This window comes from Balaenoptera borealis (genome assembly GCF_965194805.1).
Source record: "Balaenoptera borealis genome assembly, chromosome: 3".
Classification (NCBI taxonomy): Eukaryota; Metazoa; Chordata; class Mammalia; order Artiodactyla; family Balaenopteridae; genus Balaenoptera; species Balaenoptera borealis.
The window spans coordinates 49,905,065-49,926,526 of NC_138866.1; the positions used below are offsets into that span (position 1 = coordinate 49,905,065).

The following is a 21,462-nucleotide window of genomic DNA, read 5'->3' on the forward strand; positions in this document are numbered from 1 at the left end:
ATTATCAGTAGCATGTTACAGAGTATCTTAACCTATAATATCATAAGTGCACTTTTAGGCTTACCACTAAAGACTCCTGACCCAGCTTTCTTCTTCTGTCTGTCTCCTAACAGAATGGAGAATAAAGTCATACATTATTTCCATTCATTATGAGCTACAAAACTGTTACTTTTAAAATAATTAATTAGATGATAACAGCTGCCTAGAGTCAACAAGAGCACTTGCCCCAGCCCCTATGCCGAAGCATTAAGGTCAAAAAGTACTAAACAGCTGTTGGTCCTTCCAAGGTTTCTTTTACCTGCTTAACCTTATCGAGAATATTTTTCCTTTTGAAGTTACTGTTAAAAACAAAAACCTTTATGTAGCCTAGTGTTGTAAATACAACATAATAGACTACTGTGCCATTAAAAAAACATCTGAAATATTCATGTCTTTCTTTAAAAAATAACTTCACCATTTTGATAATGGTAAGGATAATTAGTATAATGTTTCTACAGGTATATATCCTGATGTTACCAAATAGGAAATATAATAACCATTTTTTGGGGTAAAAAGCCCAAGTATTAACTTACTTTTGTTTTAATAGAAGACAGTTACTGGTGTTAAATACATTTATTGTAAACTTTAGACACAAAAATAGGTTCTCTAGGCCATTCACATGCACACTAAAACTAAAAAGCTGCAAACTACAACAATGCACATAATTATATAAACAATGTCACTCTGATGTTTACAGAATTGCTGTCCATGCAAGTGATCAGAGGCACTGTCTATGAAGCCTTAAGATCCAGAAGTGTTGTTACTACCGAACCTCTGATTAACACTGTGAAGTAAGTGTTTTGGAAGGCAGTTCCACGAGCTGGCTAACATTTCTTTAAAGCAAATGACTGCTTCTAAGCTTAGCCTGAAAGTGGACAAAGAAAGAGAAAAATAATTTCACTTTACGGTTTAGAAGTACATTCACTTGAAGAACTACCAAAAAAGAAAAAGCACTTTAAAGATTTTCATAGGAACTGGATAGTTTTATCAGTGAAGGCTGCTATTGCCCTTAAATTATCCATAAACCTGTTTTTTCAAGAGCACTAATTTAAAGTGTTTAAGAAACACAATTTAAAGTAAGTACCAAGTAAAAAGTTACTTACCTTACAAGAGATTTTGGTTGAACTGAAAATATAAGTATTTCATTACTGTGTGCCTGAAAAACAGACATGAAGAATATATTAAAAGTACTTCACAAGAAAGCTTCAGCAATATTATGAAGTGTCCTTTAATAAAGGGTAGTGTACTTACAGCCCTGTGATGGACGAGAAGGTTATTGGCACACCCACCAAACACAATGACTTCTCCTTCATCACTGGCACAAGCTGTATGCCATAATCTACATTTAAAACAAAAACCTGAGTTTGAAGTCACCCTGAACACCAAACTGATCATTTAAACTACAGAATAGAGATGATCAAATAAAGACTAAAGATCTTTAGTGCAGCCCAAAACATAATGGTGAGATGCAGTTATCTCAAGGAAACGTAGCAAAAGCTAGAAAAATCAATGTCTGTTTTGTCTGGATGTTACCATTTTATCTTTCTGGTCCATTCCTAATTTATGCAATGAGGAATCTGAACTGAACTGTTCTCTAGGTTTTTGTTAGCAATAAAAGTCTTACGGGGGATTAGTGGTATATGCCCTCTGCTTCTTTTCCTCTTTTCATAGGCAGGACCAGTTGGCCTCACACAAAACATCTGAGGGATGCTGACTCTGCCTGAGGGAACAAAGCATCTTCAGGCCTGATAACTCTATGGAAAGAATATTTGTGTCAGATGACGTCTTAGCAGCATGACTGTACTTAGGTCAGAGGTGTGGGGAAAAATGCAGGCTGACATTATCCAGATGTGCTTTGAACACCAACTTTGACTGCATCATTTCCTTTAGCAGTCTTTGTAACAATTCTTTTCGAGATTAACAAGAAAAATAACTATCAGTGTTTTAATAGGCTCTTTTTGGATGATTTGACTTCTTGATCTTTGTTATACAGCACAACTGCAAATCTGATTGAAAGTTCTTGATTCTCCCCCCCAGCCCCTCCCCGCCACTGCCATAAACATTCTTTAGGGTTTTGAAATTCTCTCCTTTCCAGTTCCTTTTTGTTTTTTTAATGAAAAACCTAGAAACAGTTCAACTCACTTGACTAAAGAGCTTGAGTATAAATTTTAACAATGTCAGTAATTTTATGATGAAGCAAAAATCAAAATCCAGCCCTATTTCTCAAACACAGATGATAAAAAAGAAAGCACTGATACTAGGATAACATTGGTTTTCTCTTCTTCCAAAAGCTACAATGTTAAACCTTAGTGAATGCTAGGGTTCTTATAATAAGAATGATGAACTGAATGCAGTCAATCAAATTTCCTCAATCATTACCAGTCTTGTAAATCTCTATGGACCTCATTCATTCAGCATAAGAATTAGCTTTTAAATAGTTCATACCTTGGTTTTTCAGTATAGGGATGATTAAACTGTATCCATTCGTTTTTACTGATGCAGTAAGTCCAAGCATCACCTGATTGAAGCAAAGAAAAAGAGCTATGAAGTATGTTATTCTGTTAACGTGACATTGATATTTAAAGAGCATAGCTTTAGTAAGAACAGTAATAAATCAGATTTTGAGTAGATACAGAAAGTATATTTCCTTTTTTTTCCTGCAGTTAACCAAGTAAGCCCTTTGCATGTTACAGCCCTTTAGCAGGGCAAAGTGTTCCAGGTCATTTTTTTACTGGACCAATGGATGTGTCATATGAAAACAATTATAGGTATGTTATAGGATCAAAATTAATAGCAAACCTTCTAACCAACCCTATAGCCCTCTGATAAATTTAAAATACTGATTTTTTTCAGCTATTCATATATTACTTATGAATGATATATAATAACTTTTTAATGTTTTAAAAGTACTTACTTAGTGGCTGTTTATCAGTGGTAAATCCTCCAAAGAGAAAGAGATGATCTGAAGAAACTGGTGTTAGTGAGTGCCAAGATCGGCCAACTGGGCATATGCCTTGTGGAATTCTGAAAATAATAGCTAAGTTACAATATCTACATTTAAAAGCACTACTGTATTTAATGCAGAGAAATACTAAAGAAGTTTTCTTTAAAAATTTATATGGAATTTTGAAAAGAGACTTTAATAAGGCTTCTTGGTATTAACTACATGCTTTAGAATGAACTACTTTCTTTGAAGGAAGAGTCAACTTTAGATCTTTTCAGTAAACACTGAGCACATGCTATGTACCAGGCATAGTTATGGGAACTGAAAATTTTTAAATTCCCTCTTTAAGGATTTAGTGATTATGTTTACTTAAATTCATAGTTACAGAAAATGTAAGCAAGTACATTATATACTAATAATAGAGTAAGGGAAAAATCCATTGAAATTTCTTTGAAAAACTTTTCTAAATAATTATCTAAAATGATACCTACAATTCATTCCACTCCCATGTATCCAGATTAAGATAGTGAAGATCATTCATTCTAGCATCCTAGAAAAGGATAATTAACTAGTTATCATTTTGAGTAATTCAAAAGCAAATCATTGAAACTGTTTTATATACTCACTCGATATCTGCCTCCAAACACAAAGCCTTTGTTTCCAACAGTTGCACAGGCATGGGCAGCACGAGGTGAAGGTGCTTTACCCTAGTAAAGTCATAAAAGCAATTTAATAAATAAGTGAACATTTTGTAAATACCAGAAAGAGTCTACTCTGGATGTGGGATAAGAACGTGCAAGACACTTGAGCTTTTAAGCTGAAGTGCAAACTTACAGTAGACAGCAGTACTGAAGGCTGACTAGCAAACTGGGAGTTTCTGAGTTACATTACTGAAGGGGATAGTTAATACAATAGAATGCTTGCTTGCTTTACTTTTATCTTTGAAAACAAAAGCTAGCATATTATATGCCATCTGTGTCAGAGGAAAAAGAAATCTAATATTTGAGTAACTTAAAATTCCAATCCAGCACTAGGTCATTTATTTAATTACAAACAATACCACTTTAACAGCTATTAGATAATAGATGCTGGGCTAGTCTATACATTCATTAAACTTTTTTGAGTTTTAGACTCCTTGCAGAATAACGAACTGTCAATTTTACACCACCTGCCAACTCTCCTTCTCGTCTAAGCAGCCTTGCTTTAATAATTCATTATTCTTCAGTAACTCACAGTAGTTATAGGCTGGCTCCAGACAAATGTTTCAGTGTCTAAAATATGTACGTGATCATTCCATCCTCTTGGATGACTTGAATTCTACAGAAAATAAATAAGAATCTGAGTTATTTTACAAGTAATGCTTGTAAAATCATATAGCCTTTGTCTGGTTTATTAACAGAGTAAAATGAACAAAGCTAATAGCAAACAAAGTGTATTATTTCAACAGACTAAGTAGGCCATATGCAAATACGAAACTTCATTTACCCAAAAAGATGTTTCATCAAATTCAAAAGTTCCCAATACTTTATCTTCAGGTAAATATCCATACCCTCCAAAAAATATTAACCTGTTTGATAAAAAACCAAGACATTAAAAAGTCAAACATCCACAGGATACAAGAGATTTTTTTTTATTTTGTCTTATCCATGAGTTGAGAAGGCACACTTGAGTATATAAAGCTACTTATTCAAATAATAATGGCTAATATGGTTAACATTTATGTCTTAGGTGCTTTACCATCAATTCACTTAATCCTCATAGGCGCTCGAAGGCGTGTTCTACTGTTACAATGGTTATTGGTTAATGATACTTGGATGGCAAAGCACTTTCCACATAAAAACCCAAACCTATAGTGCTGCTAACTCACTTGTTTTTATATACCCAGACACCGAGTTTGTCCTTTGATGATGGAGGAATTCCTTGGCAGTCAATTCTTTCCCAGTGTAATACTCGGTCTGTAGACCTTGAATCCAGCATGTAGAACTGTCAGAAGCAATGATTTCAGTTAGATTTGGTTACATGAAAGAAATTCAACCTTGGCATTTAATTTTATTGCATTCATGCTAGTAAGAATGTCATCTAATTCAGTACTACTAAAAGTGTAACTGCAGACTGGCTGCTGGTCTGCAAAGTGTTACTGGTCTGAGTCTAGATAAGAAATTTCTGCCAGAATGTAAATTACCTAAGTCACTGTGTACCCTGTTTAGTTCAGCTTATTTTTTTCCCATACCACACTTTTTTGATGAAGGAATAGAACGCGTGTTGATTTACATTCTTGGCCTTAGATAGGCACTTTGAGTTGTACTGATCTAATTTACGGGTATCAGGATGGTATTACCAAAAAATCAGACTTAGTAATTCATCTTCAAATTCAATTTAACAAACATGTCTTAAGTGCCTACTTAACTCTAGGAGCTAAGGATAAATCTGAAAAGATTAAGTATTCGTCTGTCTTTCACATCCAGGTATTTAAATAAATCTTTTTTTTTTTTTTTTTTTACTTAGACTCCTAAAGCTTCCTTTCCTCAACTCTAGTCAGTTAACTACTACCATTTCTCTGACCACTCCCCTAAAGCCACAGCTTCTCTTTTTCCCAAGCTTCCTCATGTTGTGTCAAACTTAGTTTTCTCCCCCTTGGCCCTGAAAAATACATGGCTCAACTACAGCCTACAGTAGCGCCTCACAAAACCTTTTAGGCACGGAACCCTTTCTTCAAACAAAATCTTTAGCAAAAGCCTAAATATAAAAATAAGGGCCTGAAGAAATGGCTCCTCCGTTTACAGCATACCCAGCAGGAATCTGGGTTCATTGTGACAAGAGGCACAAAGCTTGTGGCCTTCCTATGAGCAAATACCCAACACGTGTCCCCCTGCACCTCCACGCGGCTCCTAGGCAGGACCAGTGCGACAGGGCTCAATACTGGAAGAAAAGCTACAGTATTTAGCGGGGAAGTTTGCCACCTAGAGCCTGTCAGGTCCACGCATGCATGGGCCATGAATGGTCTTACAGACATAAAGGCTTTGAACCTCTCTCTTCAAGGAAAAAGAAAAGAAAAATAGATTCCAATTATGCCATCTGGAAAAGGCAAAACTATGGAGACAATAAAAAGATCGATGGCTGCCAGAAGTTTGGGGGGAGAAGAGAGATGAATACACGGAGTACAGAAATTTTTATGAGCAGTGAAATACTTCATATGACATTATAATGATGGATATATCTCATTATATTTGTCCAGACCCACAGAACGTGCAACACTATTCACTTAAAGTGAACCCTAAGGTGAACTGTGAATGAATAAATAAATTAGATAAAAATAAAAGTGGAGCTACACTTGTTAAAGTGGAGGAGGAAGGGGCAGTCTGGAGCCTGCCCAACACCATATGCTTCTCTCACACATGTCCCAAGGCATCTCAAAGAAATCCCTAGAGTTCTAGAAGCGCAGTTTGAAATTTGAAACCACTTCAGCCATATGCTCATCTACAGCAAATCACTTGGCATGTCCATGAACAAGATATTTGCTTATACCTCTGCATCTTGGTACTTATATCTTGGCTACCCCTTCCAATTGTATGATTCTATTCAAGCATCACCTCTTCGGTGAAGACTTCATTTTTCTGTTCCTCTGTCCTACCAAACACAATGGTAAGGATTCTTTTTCAGTTTCAACAATTTTTACTGAGCCATTACTACGAGCTGACTCTGTGTTTCTCTTTATGATATGCTACTGAAATCGTTTACTTATATGTGTCCCTTCTAGAATGTGAGCTCCTAGAGCTGGGGACGGTGTCATTCATCTCTGTCTCCATGTCTAAGCAAGTGCTCAGCATTAAGGTGCTTACTAAGTTGCCAAATAAATGAATTTTTAAGAGTCTATCTATATCACATGCACCTTTCTGACTGCATCTGTCTCTTACTGGCCGGAGAGAAAAACTGATACCTTTTTCCTATTTGGTAAAGATGCAGACTAAGTCTGAACAACAGTATCTTATGGTGCCATGTTATAGAAATGTTAGTATATAAAATCTGTCAGTGTTAATTTCTCCTTATGGCTTTTTGAGTTGTGGCCTGTTAAATTTTACCCTGCCCCCCCCTTAACTGCATGTTTTCATTTAGTTTACTAATACTCATCTAATACTCCAGGGTTCTGAAAGAACAAGTAGCTGCAAAGAACACAAAGAAAAACAACCTAGGAAGTTACTGCACACACCTTACCAACCAAAGCTGATTTTACAGAAGGCCCAGGTAAATACCGGCTGGTAGACAAAAATACTAAAATGCACATTCATACCATAATCAAGTACATGTATTTTTTAACTGGAACAAGAATAAGTATGGGCTAACCTTAGAAATCTGAAGTTGTCTGAAAAAGAACAAAGTTGCCTTAAACCATAATCCTTAGAAACACTAACCTTATTCGTATTGCCTCTTGAATGGTGTCCTCCAAACAAGTATAGCACCCTGTCTACACACACAGCACAGCTTCCTGACATAGAAGGAGGAACATCACCCTCAGTGTTAATTTTTTTCCTAAGGGGGAAAAAACTGAATGTAAATACATTTCCCAAAAAGGAAGAAATGCAAAAATCTATTCATTCTTCTAATTCTATTCCCACAATAAAAGAAAAAATAAGCGGGCTGAGTAGCTGTGTCGAGGGTCTCTTCTAGCTCTAAAGTTACTTAAAAGAATGAACTCATCCCTTTCACCCATTCCACAGGCTGTGCCAGCAGGTACTACACATGGCAGCATGGGAGGTTCTAAACGCCTACGTGTCATTTTATTATTCTAGGAGCAAACCATCTTACATTTCTCAAACTAAATTGTTTGCTTTTCTACTTACTTGGCCATAAATGATGGTTTTTTGTTTTTGAGTGGGCCAAGAACCCAAAAGAAAAAAAACTTCAGTATCTCAGTCCTGACAGATTAATAGGTGTTTTTAATTCAGTCACCTTTTAGCCATTCAAACGAATCTGTTTCGGACCTTATGTAATACTCCCAACACTCAGGTAGTGCCTACTATAGGCCAGTCTCTCCTCTGAGTGCTCTTTACATCTTTTAACTCATTCTGAATCTAAAAGTGAATCTGAATCAAAAAGCTAGTAATTCTAAGATTCAGAATATTAATACGACACTCAAGGTCTTTTGCTCAGAATATCACTTCATCTATGCTAACTAAGCTTTAAGTTTTTTATTTGTTTTTGGCTGTGCCATGCGACACACAGGATTTTAATTCCCCAACCAGGGATTGAACCCGTGCCCCCTGCAGTGGAAGTGCAGAGTCCTAACCACTGGACCGTCAAGGAATTCCCAAGGTTTGTTTTGATAGGCTTAATTTGTAAAATTCCTTATGGGGCTGAATTGTTAAAAGAAAATATTAGAATTTCCATATTAAAGGAATACTATTATAAATGTCCAATTCTCTAGAAAAAGATCATCAAACAGCTAGATTAACAATGACTGGCTATGTGCAAAAATAATCTTGGTTTATTTTTAGTTGATCTTTTAAATCAAGTGGAACTACTATTCTCCTAGTTCTGAGATCTCTAATATGCTAAAGTATGTAATGCACAAAGTTTTCACAAAGCAAACCATGGGGAAAACTACTTTATAAGTCCCTAAACACGGCCAACCCAGTATTTTGAGAATCACATTAATTCTGCTAAGAACATACTCGAGTAATACTGGTATGAAACTGGCAAAAGGTCCTTTCAGAATATCCACAGTTTGTATGCAAATTTAAGTTAATTTTGTTTTTTAGGCAAAACGTACTATTTCAAAGGGATTTGCATAGAAATTTTAAAATTAGAGCTCATTAAAATAGAATACTACCTTTATTTCTAGCAGATACAATCTGGAAATTCTTTTCTCATTCAAGATAGCACACAACAAAGACAACATCTTGAAAAAAAAAAATATATGGAACTTTTATTATATTTCCATTCCAGGATTTGAAGCCTCTACCTCTTTAATATTACTATAATACTTGACACAGCTCTGAATAGAAATTTCTTCAAGGTCATAAAAGCATCTAGTAATTACTGAACTATTAAAAGAGATGCAAAAGCATCTAAGCTTAGCAGCTAAGCTAAACTAGCAGAACACTGTTTTCAGAATATATAGATAGCTTAGCATCTTTAATTAAAGTATTTTTATTCATTAGTGTGGGTTTTACAGAGTATGTTTTTGTTTGCAACCTTTTTTGGATTTTTTATTCCCCCTCATAATATCCACAGTTACCATCTTCCAGTCTCCATGTTGTAGATCCAGAGTTCTTCTCTAGGCAGATAAAAGTCATATAATCCTCTGACTTGATTACTCTAAGAAAAAACAAAGAAACAAAAAAAAATTGCAAATATAAAAAATAATTTGTATTCTAAAGAGGCACTATTGTATATTTTATATATATTGTATACATATTGTATATCTTATTTGAGATACTGAGAGTTATGAAAAGTTAAATAGGTTATAACAGTTCTATCAAATGCACAATCCTCCCAGCACCATGCCACATACTCAAGGTAATGCTTAATATAGACAAATTTTTGATACAGCAGTTGTAATGGTGCAGGAAGTTAAGAGATCTTCAGGTAATCTCTAAGGCCACTTTATCCTGAATAGTCCATGCACCAAATCTCACTTGCATGACTTCATGGGAGATTACCTGTGCCATGGTCAGCACGCTAAAGAAAGGTCTGCCTTGAACGTACCTGATCCTTGGGGCTTCCCTCATGGCGCAGTTGTTTTACGAGTCCGCCTGCCAATGCAGGGGACATGGGTTCGATCCCTGGTCCAGGAAGATCCCACATGCCGTGGAGCAGCTAAGCCCGTGAGCCACAACTACTGAGCCTGCGCTCTAGAGCCCGCGAGCGACAACTAAAGCCCGCGCGCCTAGAGCCGGTGCTCCGCAACAAGAGAAGCCCGCGCACTGTAACAAAGAGTAGTGCCCGCTCGCCGCAACTAGAGAAAGCCCACGCGCAGCAACGAAGACCCAATGCAGCCAAAAACAAATAAATAAAATAGATAAATTAGAAAAAAAAAAAAAGTACCTGATCACTAACAGGTGATGTAGAGTATTCTAGCCATTCTCCCCTTTCACCCATCCATTCTCCACCAAGAAGCAGAGAGGGCAGAACTGAAAATATTAAGTCCTTGTGCAAAATTTTGTTCCTTGTTCTGATCCAGTTCCCTTCAGGTAACAGACTGAGCTTACCATATGCCAGAACTAGCTAAGTGCTGTCCATGGAGTGCTTTATTTAATCCTCACAACCACCGTAACAAACAGCTGGCACAGGTTTTTCAGAGAGGAAGGTAATTTGCCCAAGGCTGCTTAGCAAGGAATGGTGGAACCAGAATTCCCGCCTCCTTTCCCTGCATTTCCAGCTTCAGCCACTGCCTGAGCTCTCCAGCCTTTGAACCACCCTGGCCACTTTCTGAACAATGTCGATATACAGTAAACTGTTGCAGTTCACTGAAATGGGTGTCAGAGTCTTACAAGCTTGAGTATTACAGAGAATAGAACAGCTGGCCATGTAAACATTTCTCTTTCCACTCCACCACTTAGGAAAGGAAAGGCTGGAAGCAAGATAGTAGGCTGACCTGGAATACATCAGGCTGGTGGGAGGAGGAAAACTGACTTCTGTGTAGGAAGCTAAGGTTTATTGCCATCAAAACAATCTCCAAGGGCTGCCTGTTTGTGGTACTCTTAGGGTTCTAGCCAAAATGGGGAGGATGGCCTGTTTTGGAACCACCAACTTACTTCACTGATCATGCTTCTCCACCTGGCCTCAGCCCGAGGCATCCAGGCCCTCCACAAATCAGCTTCAGAAATCTTCCACCCTGACAACCCTCCTTCTGCCCACCTTCCTTCTTTGTGAAAAGTCCCATTCCCTCAACACTGCTGAGTTTTACAAATAGAATTACGAATAAAGTAGTTTAGGCTGAAGACTAACAGGTTTACTTTTCTCCAAGGGAATTACTTACGTTTTAATTAAGGTCACCACATACTGGCCACCTTCCTCCTACCAAATACTCTCCTCTGAACACATTCATTGGAGGCTGGGGAAAACATTCCAGATTAATTAGGATTGGCAAAAAGGAACCAAATGAAGTAATCAGGAAAGCTTTATCCCATCTATCTTTTGAGAGTCACCTCAAAGACGGTCAACTATGATCAACTGTACCATAAGCTAAAATCTACTACCAGAATCAAGAAGTGCTTCCAAGTCATGGAAGGTACAGGTGTAGCGGACTAGATTTCAAGCAAATGGGGATGGGGGGAGATCATTTTTAAAACCAAAAGAGACTAAAAAGAATATTTTCGGTAGGAATAGATCAGAACCACCCCCAGCAAATGAAAATAAGACGATTCTAGAATGTGGAGTGCTACTGGGAACCTCTAAAAGCAAAGGGCAGAACTAGTGAGAAGGTTTAAATAGGAGACACTTGGGTAGGATTTCCAGACAGAGGAAAAGAGAAGAAATACAAGTAAATGCTCTAAACTGGTAACTAATCACATTGTTCACGAGTAGGGGTCAAAGAGCCGCACTCTGTAGTTAAAAGTTGTTCCTGTTGATTTTTTTGGTTACTTCTAGAGCTTTTCCATTAATTTTCTTAATAGGGATTTCTTGTGAAAAACATCCTTTCTCAGCTGAAACCAAAAGGAAAATAGCCCTAAAGCGTTCCAATAACACTGGGATGTAGCTGGGACACCTGAACAGGCGGTAAGGTTCAATAAGACGATTCCTGCGGCCTTTGGGAATTCCGAGGCATTTTCCTACACTGCCGTCTCCCCATAAGTGGGCCACGGTATCAGTGGGCCACCTGAGCCCGGCTCCACAGGGTAATGTGCTCCTAGGTAGACCTGATAAAGGATAAGAGTGATCTCACACACCGTTACCTTATACACCCCCAACCCTTTTAAATAAAACACGTTTCGCGGTCTTGCACCGCCCGCCGTGCCCTCCCCAGATAACGCTCGGATGTCAAACAGAGCGCGCCGGGCGGCCGCGAGCAGCGCGGGGCGGGGAGCGGGCTTTGTAAGCAGAAGGCGGGCGTGACAACAGACCAGGAGGCTTGGGACGGTAGGGAGACCCGTGGGAAGATTCCCACACTCGCGGAGGACAAGGGACCAATGGGCGGAGTCGCGACGTTGGGGCGCGGGAGGCGATCGGGTCGGCCGCTCTGGTCCTCCCGCCGGCCCGCCGCCCCCCGACCCAGTAACAGCCGAGCGACGCCCGCCGCGGCCCGGCCACCCACTGACCTTGTAGCCGCCCCAGACGAACATGTGGCGCCCGTCGCTGACGGCTACGTGGCCGCTGCGCTCAGCGGGGCAGGCGAGCTCCGCGGACTCGTAGCCCTCATAGGCCGGCCCCGGGAGCTCGTCCTCCCGCAGGTCCTCGTAGCCATCGGCCATCTTGAGGCTGCACTTCGGCTCACCGACAATCCCCGCACCCGCGACGGAGGAAAAGACAAAGGAAAAGGAAGGAGACGCACGGTGGCGCGAGGCGAGGCGGCGACGGCGAAAGGCACGGCTTTAGGGCCGCTCCCCGCCGCCCGCGCTCGCGTCCTCCCGGCCCGCCTCACCGAGGACGGCCTCTCGCCGGCTGGCGGGGGTCGCGGGCGGGGGGGCGGCGAGGGCTCAGAGCCGGGAGCAGGACGGGCAGGGGTCCGCCTCGGGCCGGTACCTGCTTCCAGCCCTTCCGCCCCACCTCCAGCTCGCTTCTCGCCGCAGACTGCCTTTGTTTACGCCGAGGCAGGAACCGCCCGTTCCGCTGACGCCGCCCGCCCAGCTCCGGAAGCGCGGCCGACGCTCAGCTCCCCCAGCGCCGGGTCGTCCCGCCGCCTTCTCCCGGACGGCCCGGCTCCGGGGCGCCCCGCCCTCTTCTTCGCCCGCCGAAGTCTGGGCGCAGAAGCTGGAGGCACTTCCACGCACACTCCGCGCCTCCCTTCACTACAAGGATATGCTGAATTAGCCAGATTCTGGCAAAAAATGTTTCTTCCCAGAAGGCCTTGTTTGATTGAGGGATGTTCTCAAAGGGTTCACAGCCGGGAAAGGGGTAGCAAATTGCTTAACTAGTAAGTTTCTGGTCTCAGGGTCTCCAGAGTCAGTGCCCTGTCTTCCCGAGGACATGGGGTGGGGGTGGCTCCTCTCCTCTCCTCTCCCAGGTGGTCCCAGCCCTATTGCTGGGCGGCTTCCCGGCGGAGGTGCCGCTGGGTGCGCGTGGCATCTCTGGGATTGCGTGCCACCCCGACTGTGCCTGCAGAGAGGTTCACGACATCTCCTCTCGATAAGGTCTTTTGGTTCAGCTGAAATCTTAATTTACTGTTGCATCCTCCACCCAGTTTGGAAAACTGCTCAAAAAGTGTCTCAGAAACCTTCACCACCCAAGCCTTCAGGGAGGAAAATGAATCGTGTTCACACAGATACTGTTTCCGCTTACAATTAATATGATACTTTTCAGAAACCTTCACCACCCAAGCCTTCAGGGAGGAAAATGAATCCTTTTCACACAGATACTGTTTTCGCTTACATTTAATATGATACTTTTCAATTAGGTCAAGAGAAAATTAAGAATCATTCTAATCTAAATTTGATTCCTCACCTGTAAAACGGGGTTAGACTCGACTGCATCTTAAATGCCTAATCTAACGGTGCCTCTACACTTGGATGTATTTGGTGAGAGGAGTGTGCTTTATTATCCTCTCCCTCCCCCATCTTCACGCCGGACCATTATGTAGAATACTTCAAACAACAACATCAAAAGGCTTTTCTCACTAAAATTTTCGGAGTATGTAATTTCTTCCCTAGCCACTGCCCCTGTGTTTACAACTTATCAAAATTTGCGGGGTGGGTAAAAACAGTACTGAGAAATTTATAACAGTGAGTGCGTATATTAGAGAAGAAGAAAGATCTAAAATAAATCACCTAAGTTTACATCTTGGAAAACTAGAAAAAGAGGAACAAATTAAATCCAAAATAAGAGGAAGAAAAATAATGAAATGATGAAAAGAAAGAAACCAATGAAACTGAAAACAGGAAATCAATAGAGAAAAGCAATAAAACCAAAAGCTGGTCCTTTGAATAGATAATGAAGTCAATAAACCTCTGGCCAGGCTAACTAAGAAAAAAAGAAGACACAAATTACTAATATCAGAAATGAAACAGGGGACATCACTATAGATCCCATGGACATTAAAAAGATAATAAAGAAATATTATGAAGAACTCTATGCCTATATATTTGATAAACTAGATGAAATGGTCCGATTCCTTGAAAGACACAATCTGCCAAAACTCATATAAGAATAAATAGATAATCTGAACAGGCCTATATCTATTAAAGAAATTGAATCAATAACAGCCTTCCAAAACAGAAAGTAACAGGCCCAGATGGGTCCATGGATAAATTCTAACAAACATTTAAGGAAGAAATTATCTACAATCTCTTTGAGAAGACAGAAGCAGAGAGAATACTGCCTAACCCATTCTGAAACCAGTATTACCCTAATACCAAAACCAGACAAAGACATCACAAGAAAACAGACCAGTATCTCTCATGAACATATATGCCAAAATCCTCAACAAAATATTAGCAAATCAAATCCAAAAAATTAAAAAAGAATTATATACCACAACCAAGTGGGACTTATCCCAGGTATACAAGGCTGATTCAACATGCAAAAATCAACCAGTGTGGGACTTCCCTGTGGCGCAGTGGTTGGGAATCTGCCTGCCAATGCAGGGGACACGGGTTGGAGCCCTGGTCCAGGAAGATCCCACGTGTCACAGAGCAGCTAAGCCCGTGCGCCACAACTGCTGAGCCTGTGCTCTAGAGCCTGCAAGCCACAACTACTGAGCCCACGTGCCCCAACTACTGAAGCTCGCATGCCTAGAGCCTGTGCTCCACAACAAGAGAAGCCACTGCAATGAGAAGCCCATGCACCACGGCAAGGAGTGGCCCCCACTCACTGCAACTAGAGAAAAGCCCACACGCAGGAGCGAAGACCCAACGCAGCCAAAAATAAATAAATTAATTAATTAATTTTAAAAAAATCAACCAATGTAATCCACCGTATCAACAAGCTAAAGAAGAAAAATCACATGATTACATTAATAGATGAAGAAAAAGCATTTAACAATATCCAACACCTATTCATGATAACCGAAAAAAAAAAGCTCTCAGCAAACTAGGAATAGAGAGGAACTTCCTTAACTTGATAAGGAACATCTACAAAAAAACCTACAATTAATATTATCCTTGGGCTTCCCTGGTGGTGCAGTGGTTAAGAATCTGCCTGCCAATGCAGGGGACACAGTTTCAAACCCTGGTCCGGGAAGATCCCACATGCCGTGAAGCAACTAAGCCCGTGCTCCACAACTACTGAGCCTGCGCTCTAGAGCCTGAGAGCCACAACTACTGAGCCCACGTGCCACAACTACTGAAGCCTTCACTCTGCAACAAGAGAAGCCACCACAACGAAAAGCCCATGTACTGCAACTAAGAGTAGCCCCCACTCGCTGCAACTAGAGAAAGCCCGCGCGCAGCAATGAAGACACAACACAGCCAAAAATAAATAAATTAAATAAATAAATTTAAAAATATATATTATCCTTAATGATGAGAAACTAGAGGCTTTCTTACTAAGATCAGGAACAAGGGAAGGATCCCATTTCACCACAACTTTTCAACATCCTACTGGATGACCTAGCTAATGCAGTAAGACAAGAAGAGGAAACAAAAGGTTGGGAAGGAAGAAATAAAACCGCTTTTGTTCATGACAAATCATAGACACACAATTGTCTATATAGAAAATTGTAAAAAAGTTACTGTGGTACATTGAGACAATGGAATATTATTCAGTGCTGAAAAGAAATGAGCCATCTTTTCAAGCCATGAAAAGACATGGAGGAAACTTAAATGCATATCACTAATGAAATAAGCCAATCTGAAAAGGGTACATACTGTGTAATTCTAACTATATAACATTATGGAAAAGACAAAACTATGAAGACAATAAGATATCCATGGTTGCCAGGGTTTAGGGGGGAGGGAGGAATGAACGGGCAGAGCATGCAGGATTTTTAGGCAGTGCAACTAGTCTGTATGATACCATAAAGCAGCGGTCCCCAACCCCCGGGCCACAGACCAGTACCAGTCCGCACAGCAGGAGGTGAGTGGCTGGTGAGCGAGCCAAGCTGCATCTGCTGCTCCGCATTACTCACATTACCACCCGAACCATCCCACCCCACCCCCCCATCTGTGGAAAAATTGTCTTCCACGAAACCAACTGGTCCCTGGTGCCAAAAAGGTTGGGGACTGCTGCTATAAAGGTAGATACATGTTACTACACATTTGTCTAAACCCATAAAATGTACACCACCAAGACTGAACTCTAATGTAAACTGTGGACCTCAGACGTGTCTTAGCTCAGGCAGCTATAACAAAATACCATAGACTGGATGGCTTAAACAACAGACATTAATTTCTCACAGTTCTAGAGGCTGGGAAGTCCAAGATCAAGGTGCTGACAGACTTGGTTCTTAATGAGAGCCCTCTTCCTGCCTTGCAGACGGGTGCCTTCTCATTGCATCTTCATGTGATAGAGACAGAGTAGGAGAGCTCTGGTCTCTTCTTCTTCTTATAAGTACACTAATCCCATCATGGGGTCCCCACCCTCATGACCTCATCTAAACCTAATTACCTCCCAAAGACACCACCTCCAAAAACCATCACATTGAGGATTAGGGTTTCAACATATGAATTTTGTGGGGATACAAACATTCAGTCCATTACTTGGGTGATTTTAAAAATGTTCTTGCTGCACCCACATGCTGGACCGTTTGAAAACTTCATCAAACTGGAAATTCATATAGAATCACATTAATACAATGAAAAAACAGGCACCAAAAAAAAGTGGGAATGGGGTACTATTTGTTTCTTAAAACTGTTTCTTTTCCTGTGAAGTGTTCTGAAATCAAAATTTTAATTTTTCAGACACTATGTACTACCCTGAAAATTATTCTATCTTAGTGAGTTTATTTTATTTCTCTCTCACACATACATACATATAAATAATGTATTGGTGAAAACATCACTTTGTTCCTGGGCTGACAGTATGAAGTTCTAAAGAATATTTTTAAGCTTCTATCAAAAGGCTAATAATTTTTTAAAAGGTGCTTATGCAAAGATACGATCTGTAAAAAATGTATACTAACTTTGATATGCCATTTACTATATCATTCTAAAAATGGTAATACCTCAAAAGAATCCTTCCTGACAACTGGAAGAATATCCTGATACACATAATAAAGATGGCCAGAAATTCTTTTTCCTTGAGAATCAGACTGGAAACCTATTTTGTGAACCACCTGAAAAAAAAAAAAAAGTCAACCCTCTAGAGTCATCTTTCAAACAAAGAACCCGTAAGGGAGAGTTAAGAGAGAAAGTTATGAGGCTGATGTTGCCTTGGGTTCCTATACACTGCACAGGTCAACAACACAGAAGTTGATAGTAAACCATAAGTGCTAAGAAGTGAGGAATGAATACTGCTTGACTAGGGATCTTCAAAACTGGCTTTGCCAGCTCGCAGAATTTCTACATCTCCTAAGAGCAGGGAAGCCCTGCTATAAGCCAAGTTTTGGAAATTGAAGATCAGATTAGAATTCCCTGCCACTCCTACTATGGGGCTACCTCAGGACATATAACTTTTTGAAGCAGTACAATATATTAAGTCAAATAAGAAGAGTACCAGTTTTGTGTGCCATAAATAATATATAGATTTTCATTCTCTTGAAGCCTAAACGAAGGGTGTGTTTTTTGAGGGGGTTAATCTAACTTTTAGTGTTTAGGTAAACCATTTAAAAACAGCAGTGCTTCTCTAAGAGGCTAGAGAAGCCATTCACACAACCCAGAAGCCATTTTAAAAAGTGTTCATCCCACTCAGTGTCATCTATCACTGTCTAATATGTTTTGATATTTGTTCCTTATAGAATGCCAAATACTGAAGTTCATAATAATAAAATAATTACTTCTAAGACCCATATTACCTATGAGATTCACTTTCTAAATCTGTTATTCAGCCTGAAAATAGTAAGAAAAAATGAAAACTTACACTGAAATATTGTTTGCACAATCAATTCTAATGACTGGTTCACACTAACAAAACTAGGAAAATAGTAATTCTATATAGTTTGTATAATAAATAAAATGTAAACACAAAATATTTCAATACATAAATAGAAGCTTTGCACGTCTAAAATACAGTACATATATATAAAATATATCTCTACAATGTAGTGAGATCTATAAACTACTGTAATTTTCATTATAAATTATACATGCACTTCAATACAGAAATATATTTACTCCAACATTTTAAATTTCAGAGTCAACGTGTATGGTGGTATGGTAGACAGTAATTTTATATACCAAATTCTTAGTAATTCCTTGTTATTAGTAATTCAATGGATGGGTACAACTGTGATATGTGAACAACTTCTTAACCATGGCAAAAGTACTATTTAAAGAACATAAAGATAAATATTCATGTTCCATTTCTTTATAGGCAGTTAATACTGAAAAGAAATGGGAAGATAACATATTTTGAATATCCTGGGTCTTGAGCACCAACTCTGTAGAATGGTGTGGGCCAAAAGGAGGGGTTTCTAGAAAGGCAAATTACTAGGTTATCATCCCATTTCATAATTCACTGAAAGTTACTTTAGAAGTATTCCCCCAAGGCAAAATGTATCTTCAGGTGTCTCTAAAGTTAATAACTATACTGCCTCTCAATATTTCAAAGCCTGTATGACAAATAAATCTCCACTTTAGACACTTTCAAACATGGTCTTTATATACATATAAAATGGGACAAACTAACAACTTAGAGGTAACAGAAAAACAATTGAAGACATTTATTCCCCTACTCAAAGGTGAGGAAGAATACTTTACTAGATAAGTGCTAAAAGGGTAGGAGTTCAATATTTAATCCCATAGCAGTGCTTGCCTATTTTATCATTTTGGCCAGCTGTATTACTTATTTAAGGAGAAGTTCTTTAAATAACTGAGTCATTTAATGGGAAGCTTTATGTAATTTTAAAGTGACTTGAGAAAAATCTATTCTTTCTGAAAGTTGATATGAGGTGTTTTTATATATCTATCTTTAGGTTGGGGAATCTCTAAAGTCCTTGGGGTAATTTCTTATTCTCCTCAAATTTGTATAATCTTTCCAGTAAAGAAGACACAGTGAGTTAAAGTCTCTTACAATTATACTTACTTTCAGAAAGTAGATTTTTTTTTTCTGCAGCTTATAAGGAAATTAATTTATGTTAATTTACAAATAAAATACAAATTAATCTGCCATTAACGTCTTCTTCCTATATATCTCATGCCATACAATCAGTTTAACATACAATTTTTGTTTCAGATTTTATCTTCTAAATAAAGCCTCCAATCTGGGGGGTAAATATACAGTCTGATTAAAATGTTTAAACATATTAAATATGTAGAGTATATCACAACTTAATTGCTACTGATCCACTGATACTTATTTTCTGTTTCTTCTTTTTGGGCTCTTTGTTCTTCTCGGTGATTAACTGCAGTCCAAAATGTTCTTTTTTTGAGTACTTGTTGGAGAAGTTTAGGAGGTAATAAAGATATCTGACTTTCTAAAATTATAGCATTTTTACCAATGCAGTCAAGGCATGACCTGTAAACAAAACACAACAGAATTATTAGTTTTTGAACCTGAACTTATAAAATATTTATAGGTAAGTAATATAAAAAATAAAACTATAAAAATTTTACACGATTATGTACTCCCCTGGTATTGTTTGGAACATGACAGGATATATATTCTTTCCAGAGCACCACAGTAATTGTATATTTTTATAGCATGGGGACCATATCTGACCAAAATCCAGGTACAACTTACCATGCATAATGTTCTTTAAGTAAAAGAGATTCAGACTTAATTTTGAAGCAGGTTAGTCTGAAGCAGACCCCTTTTCACACATCCTTCCAGCCCAATAACAATTTACTCCTCTCTGCGAGCTGTCTTCTTCTTCCATCACCCCAAGATGCAGCACCTGGCGTCCATTTTATGCCCTGTGACCCGGCCCTACCCGTACCCCCTCCAGAAACGACTGCACTGGTCTGACTGACAGCCGCCCTGAGTCCCAGCCTCAAAGGCAGCCACGTGCAGTCTGTCTTTGCTCTTCCTCTCATTTCTATACTGGTTCATCTTCCCTATCACTGCTTATCTCCCCTTCCAAACCTCTCCTTTCTGCTTTTTGGAACGCCAGCTGTGTCTACAAACACCCCTGCTTTCCTGTGACTTTCTGTCTTTGCTTTACGTGAACTCTAAGAAAATTGCTTTGTGTGCAGCCTTCTGGAGAAAAGAGGACAAATTTCCCCTCAGCTCTGTTTTCACAGTCAGGAGCCAATATTAGTCCGTATTCTCCTCGCTGCTCACTGCTGCTTCCAGGCTGCGATCATTTTGCCGTCGGGTGTCGCCATCTATTAACCTCCTGCTCATTCTCCCCCATCGCTGAGGATTTTGGCCCTGGACTCATCACAGTCTTGTCTCCTGACTGATTTTAGCATCTGTGTGGAAAACCCTTTTCACTCTTATGACCTTACTCAGGACAGTTCCACCTCGGAAATCTTAAACTTCCACATCCTCCTCTCGGACCATAAGCCTGTATCTTTTTCACTCTTACACCCCTTTACTCCTTTGACTCTTCCCGGTTCTCCAAATAATAAGACCCCTCCGGTGGCAACCTTCTTCCCTAACCGGCCTGTCCGGATGCACTTCATTCTCCTGCCAGCAGTTCTCACCTCCTTCTTCACTGTCCCTCTGTTACGCCATCCTGGCTAAACTCCAACCACGGATAAACTCAACCATCTCCTTTCTGCGCTTGCAACCTGGCTTCTTAGTGCTGCTGGAGAAAACCGCATTTTGGCAGACGTGGCCCACTGCATATCGACTTTGTTCCATCTCCGCTGAGCCCTCCTGAGTGCTCGGCACTACGATGTTACACATCCCTCGGCAGCATTCCGCTCCCAGTCACCTCAGCAGCTACGTCACGTCTTCATCACCCTTTACCTTACCAACGTCTTAGTGTTGCCAAACTCCGCGGCACTTGTCAATCCAGATGTTCCGCGACCTCCTTACAGTAAGCAGATGCTCCGTCTTCAGTTCTCTCCTGCCTCAGTTTTCGTGCTCCCATTATCTCCTGCTTCACCTTTAACTCTGGTCACTCTCTTGTGCCTCCTTGTCCTCTACCTTCACTTCAAATGTTATGAGTTCTTAATGCTCAGCTGTTGGCTCCACCATTACTCTCAAAACTCTTCCTGGGCAGAGCTAACCCATACCCATTCACACCCCGGTGATTCTTAAATCTTTATGTCTAGCCTGGACCTTGCTCCATTTATTCAGTTAGTAACTATTTAATGGAAAGCTCCGTTGCAAGTCCCATAAGC

At 39.9% G+C, this 21,462-nt stretch overlaps 2 protein-coding genes across 3 annotated transcripts in view; both read right to left on the reverse strand.

Moving 5' to 3' along the window:
* Nucleotides 1–597: 597 nt before the first annotated feature.
* On the reverse strand, nucleotides 598–12,717 carry KLHDC2 (kelch domain containing 2). Its single transcript, XM_082385785.1, has 13 exons — nucleotides 12,241–12,717; nucleotides 9,219–9,298; nucleotides 7,393–7,510; nucleotides 4,851–4,966; nucleotides 4,469–4,550; nucleotides 4,217–4,300; nucleotides 3,610–3,690; nucleotides 3,475–3,533; nucleotides 2,954–3,063; nucleotides 2,485–2,557; nucleotides 1,291–1,378; nucleotides 1,143–1,195; nucleotides 598–904 (listed from the first exon to the last, which is right to left on the reverse strand). Exons 1-13 carry the CDS (start codon nucleotides 12,391–12,393, stop codon nucleotides 781–783), a joined length of 1,221 nt encoding a protein of 406 aa, XP_082241911.1. The 5' UTR covers nucleotides 12,394–12,717; the 3' UTR covers nucleotides 598–780.
* A 3,723-nt stretch (nucleotides 12,718–16,440) lies between these two features.
* Nucleotides 16,441–21,462, reverse strand: part of KLHDC1 (kelch domain containing 1) — a 52,507-nt gene continuing 47,485 nt past the window's right edge. The window contains exons 14-15 of one of the 2 annotated variants that reach the window (XM_082385783.1): nucleotides 17,238–19,687; nucleotides 16,441–16,837 (exon numbers count right to left, since the gene is read on the reverse strand). In XM_082385783.1, the coding sequence (XP_082241909.1) occupies nucleotides 19,501–19,687 (187 nt within the window). In that variant the 3' untranslated portion in view covers nucleotides 16,441–16,837; nucleotides 17,238–19,500. Of the gene's footprint in view, nucleotides 19,688–21,462 lie in introns of both variants that reach the window. The other variant, XM_082385784.1, reaches the window with a different exon arrangement.

Coding starts and splice junctions, on each gene's coding strand:
- KLHDC2 (XM_082385785.1), bottom strand. CDS start 12,393: ATGGCCGATGGCTACGAGGACCTGCGGGAGGACGAGCTCCCGGGGCCG. Junction 2,558..2,953: donor CACTGATAAACAGCCACTAA/GTAAGTACTTTT, acceptor TGCTTCAATCAG/GTGATGCTTGGACTTACTGC. Junction 1,379..2,484: donor CCCTATACTGAAAAACCAAG/GTATGAACTATT, acceptor TTTTAAATGTAG/ATTATGGCATACAGCTTGTG.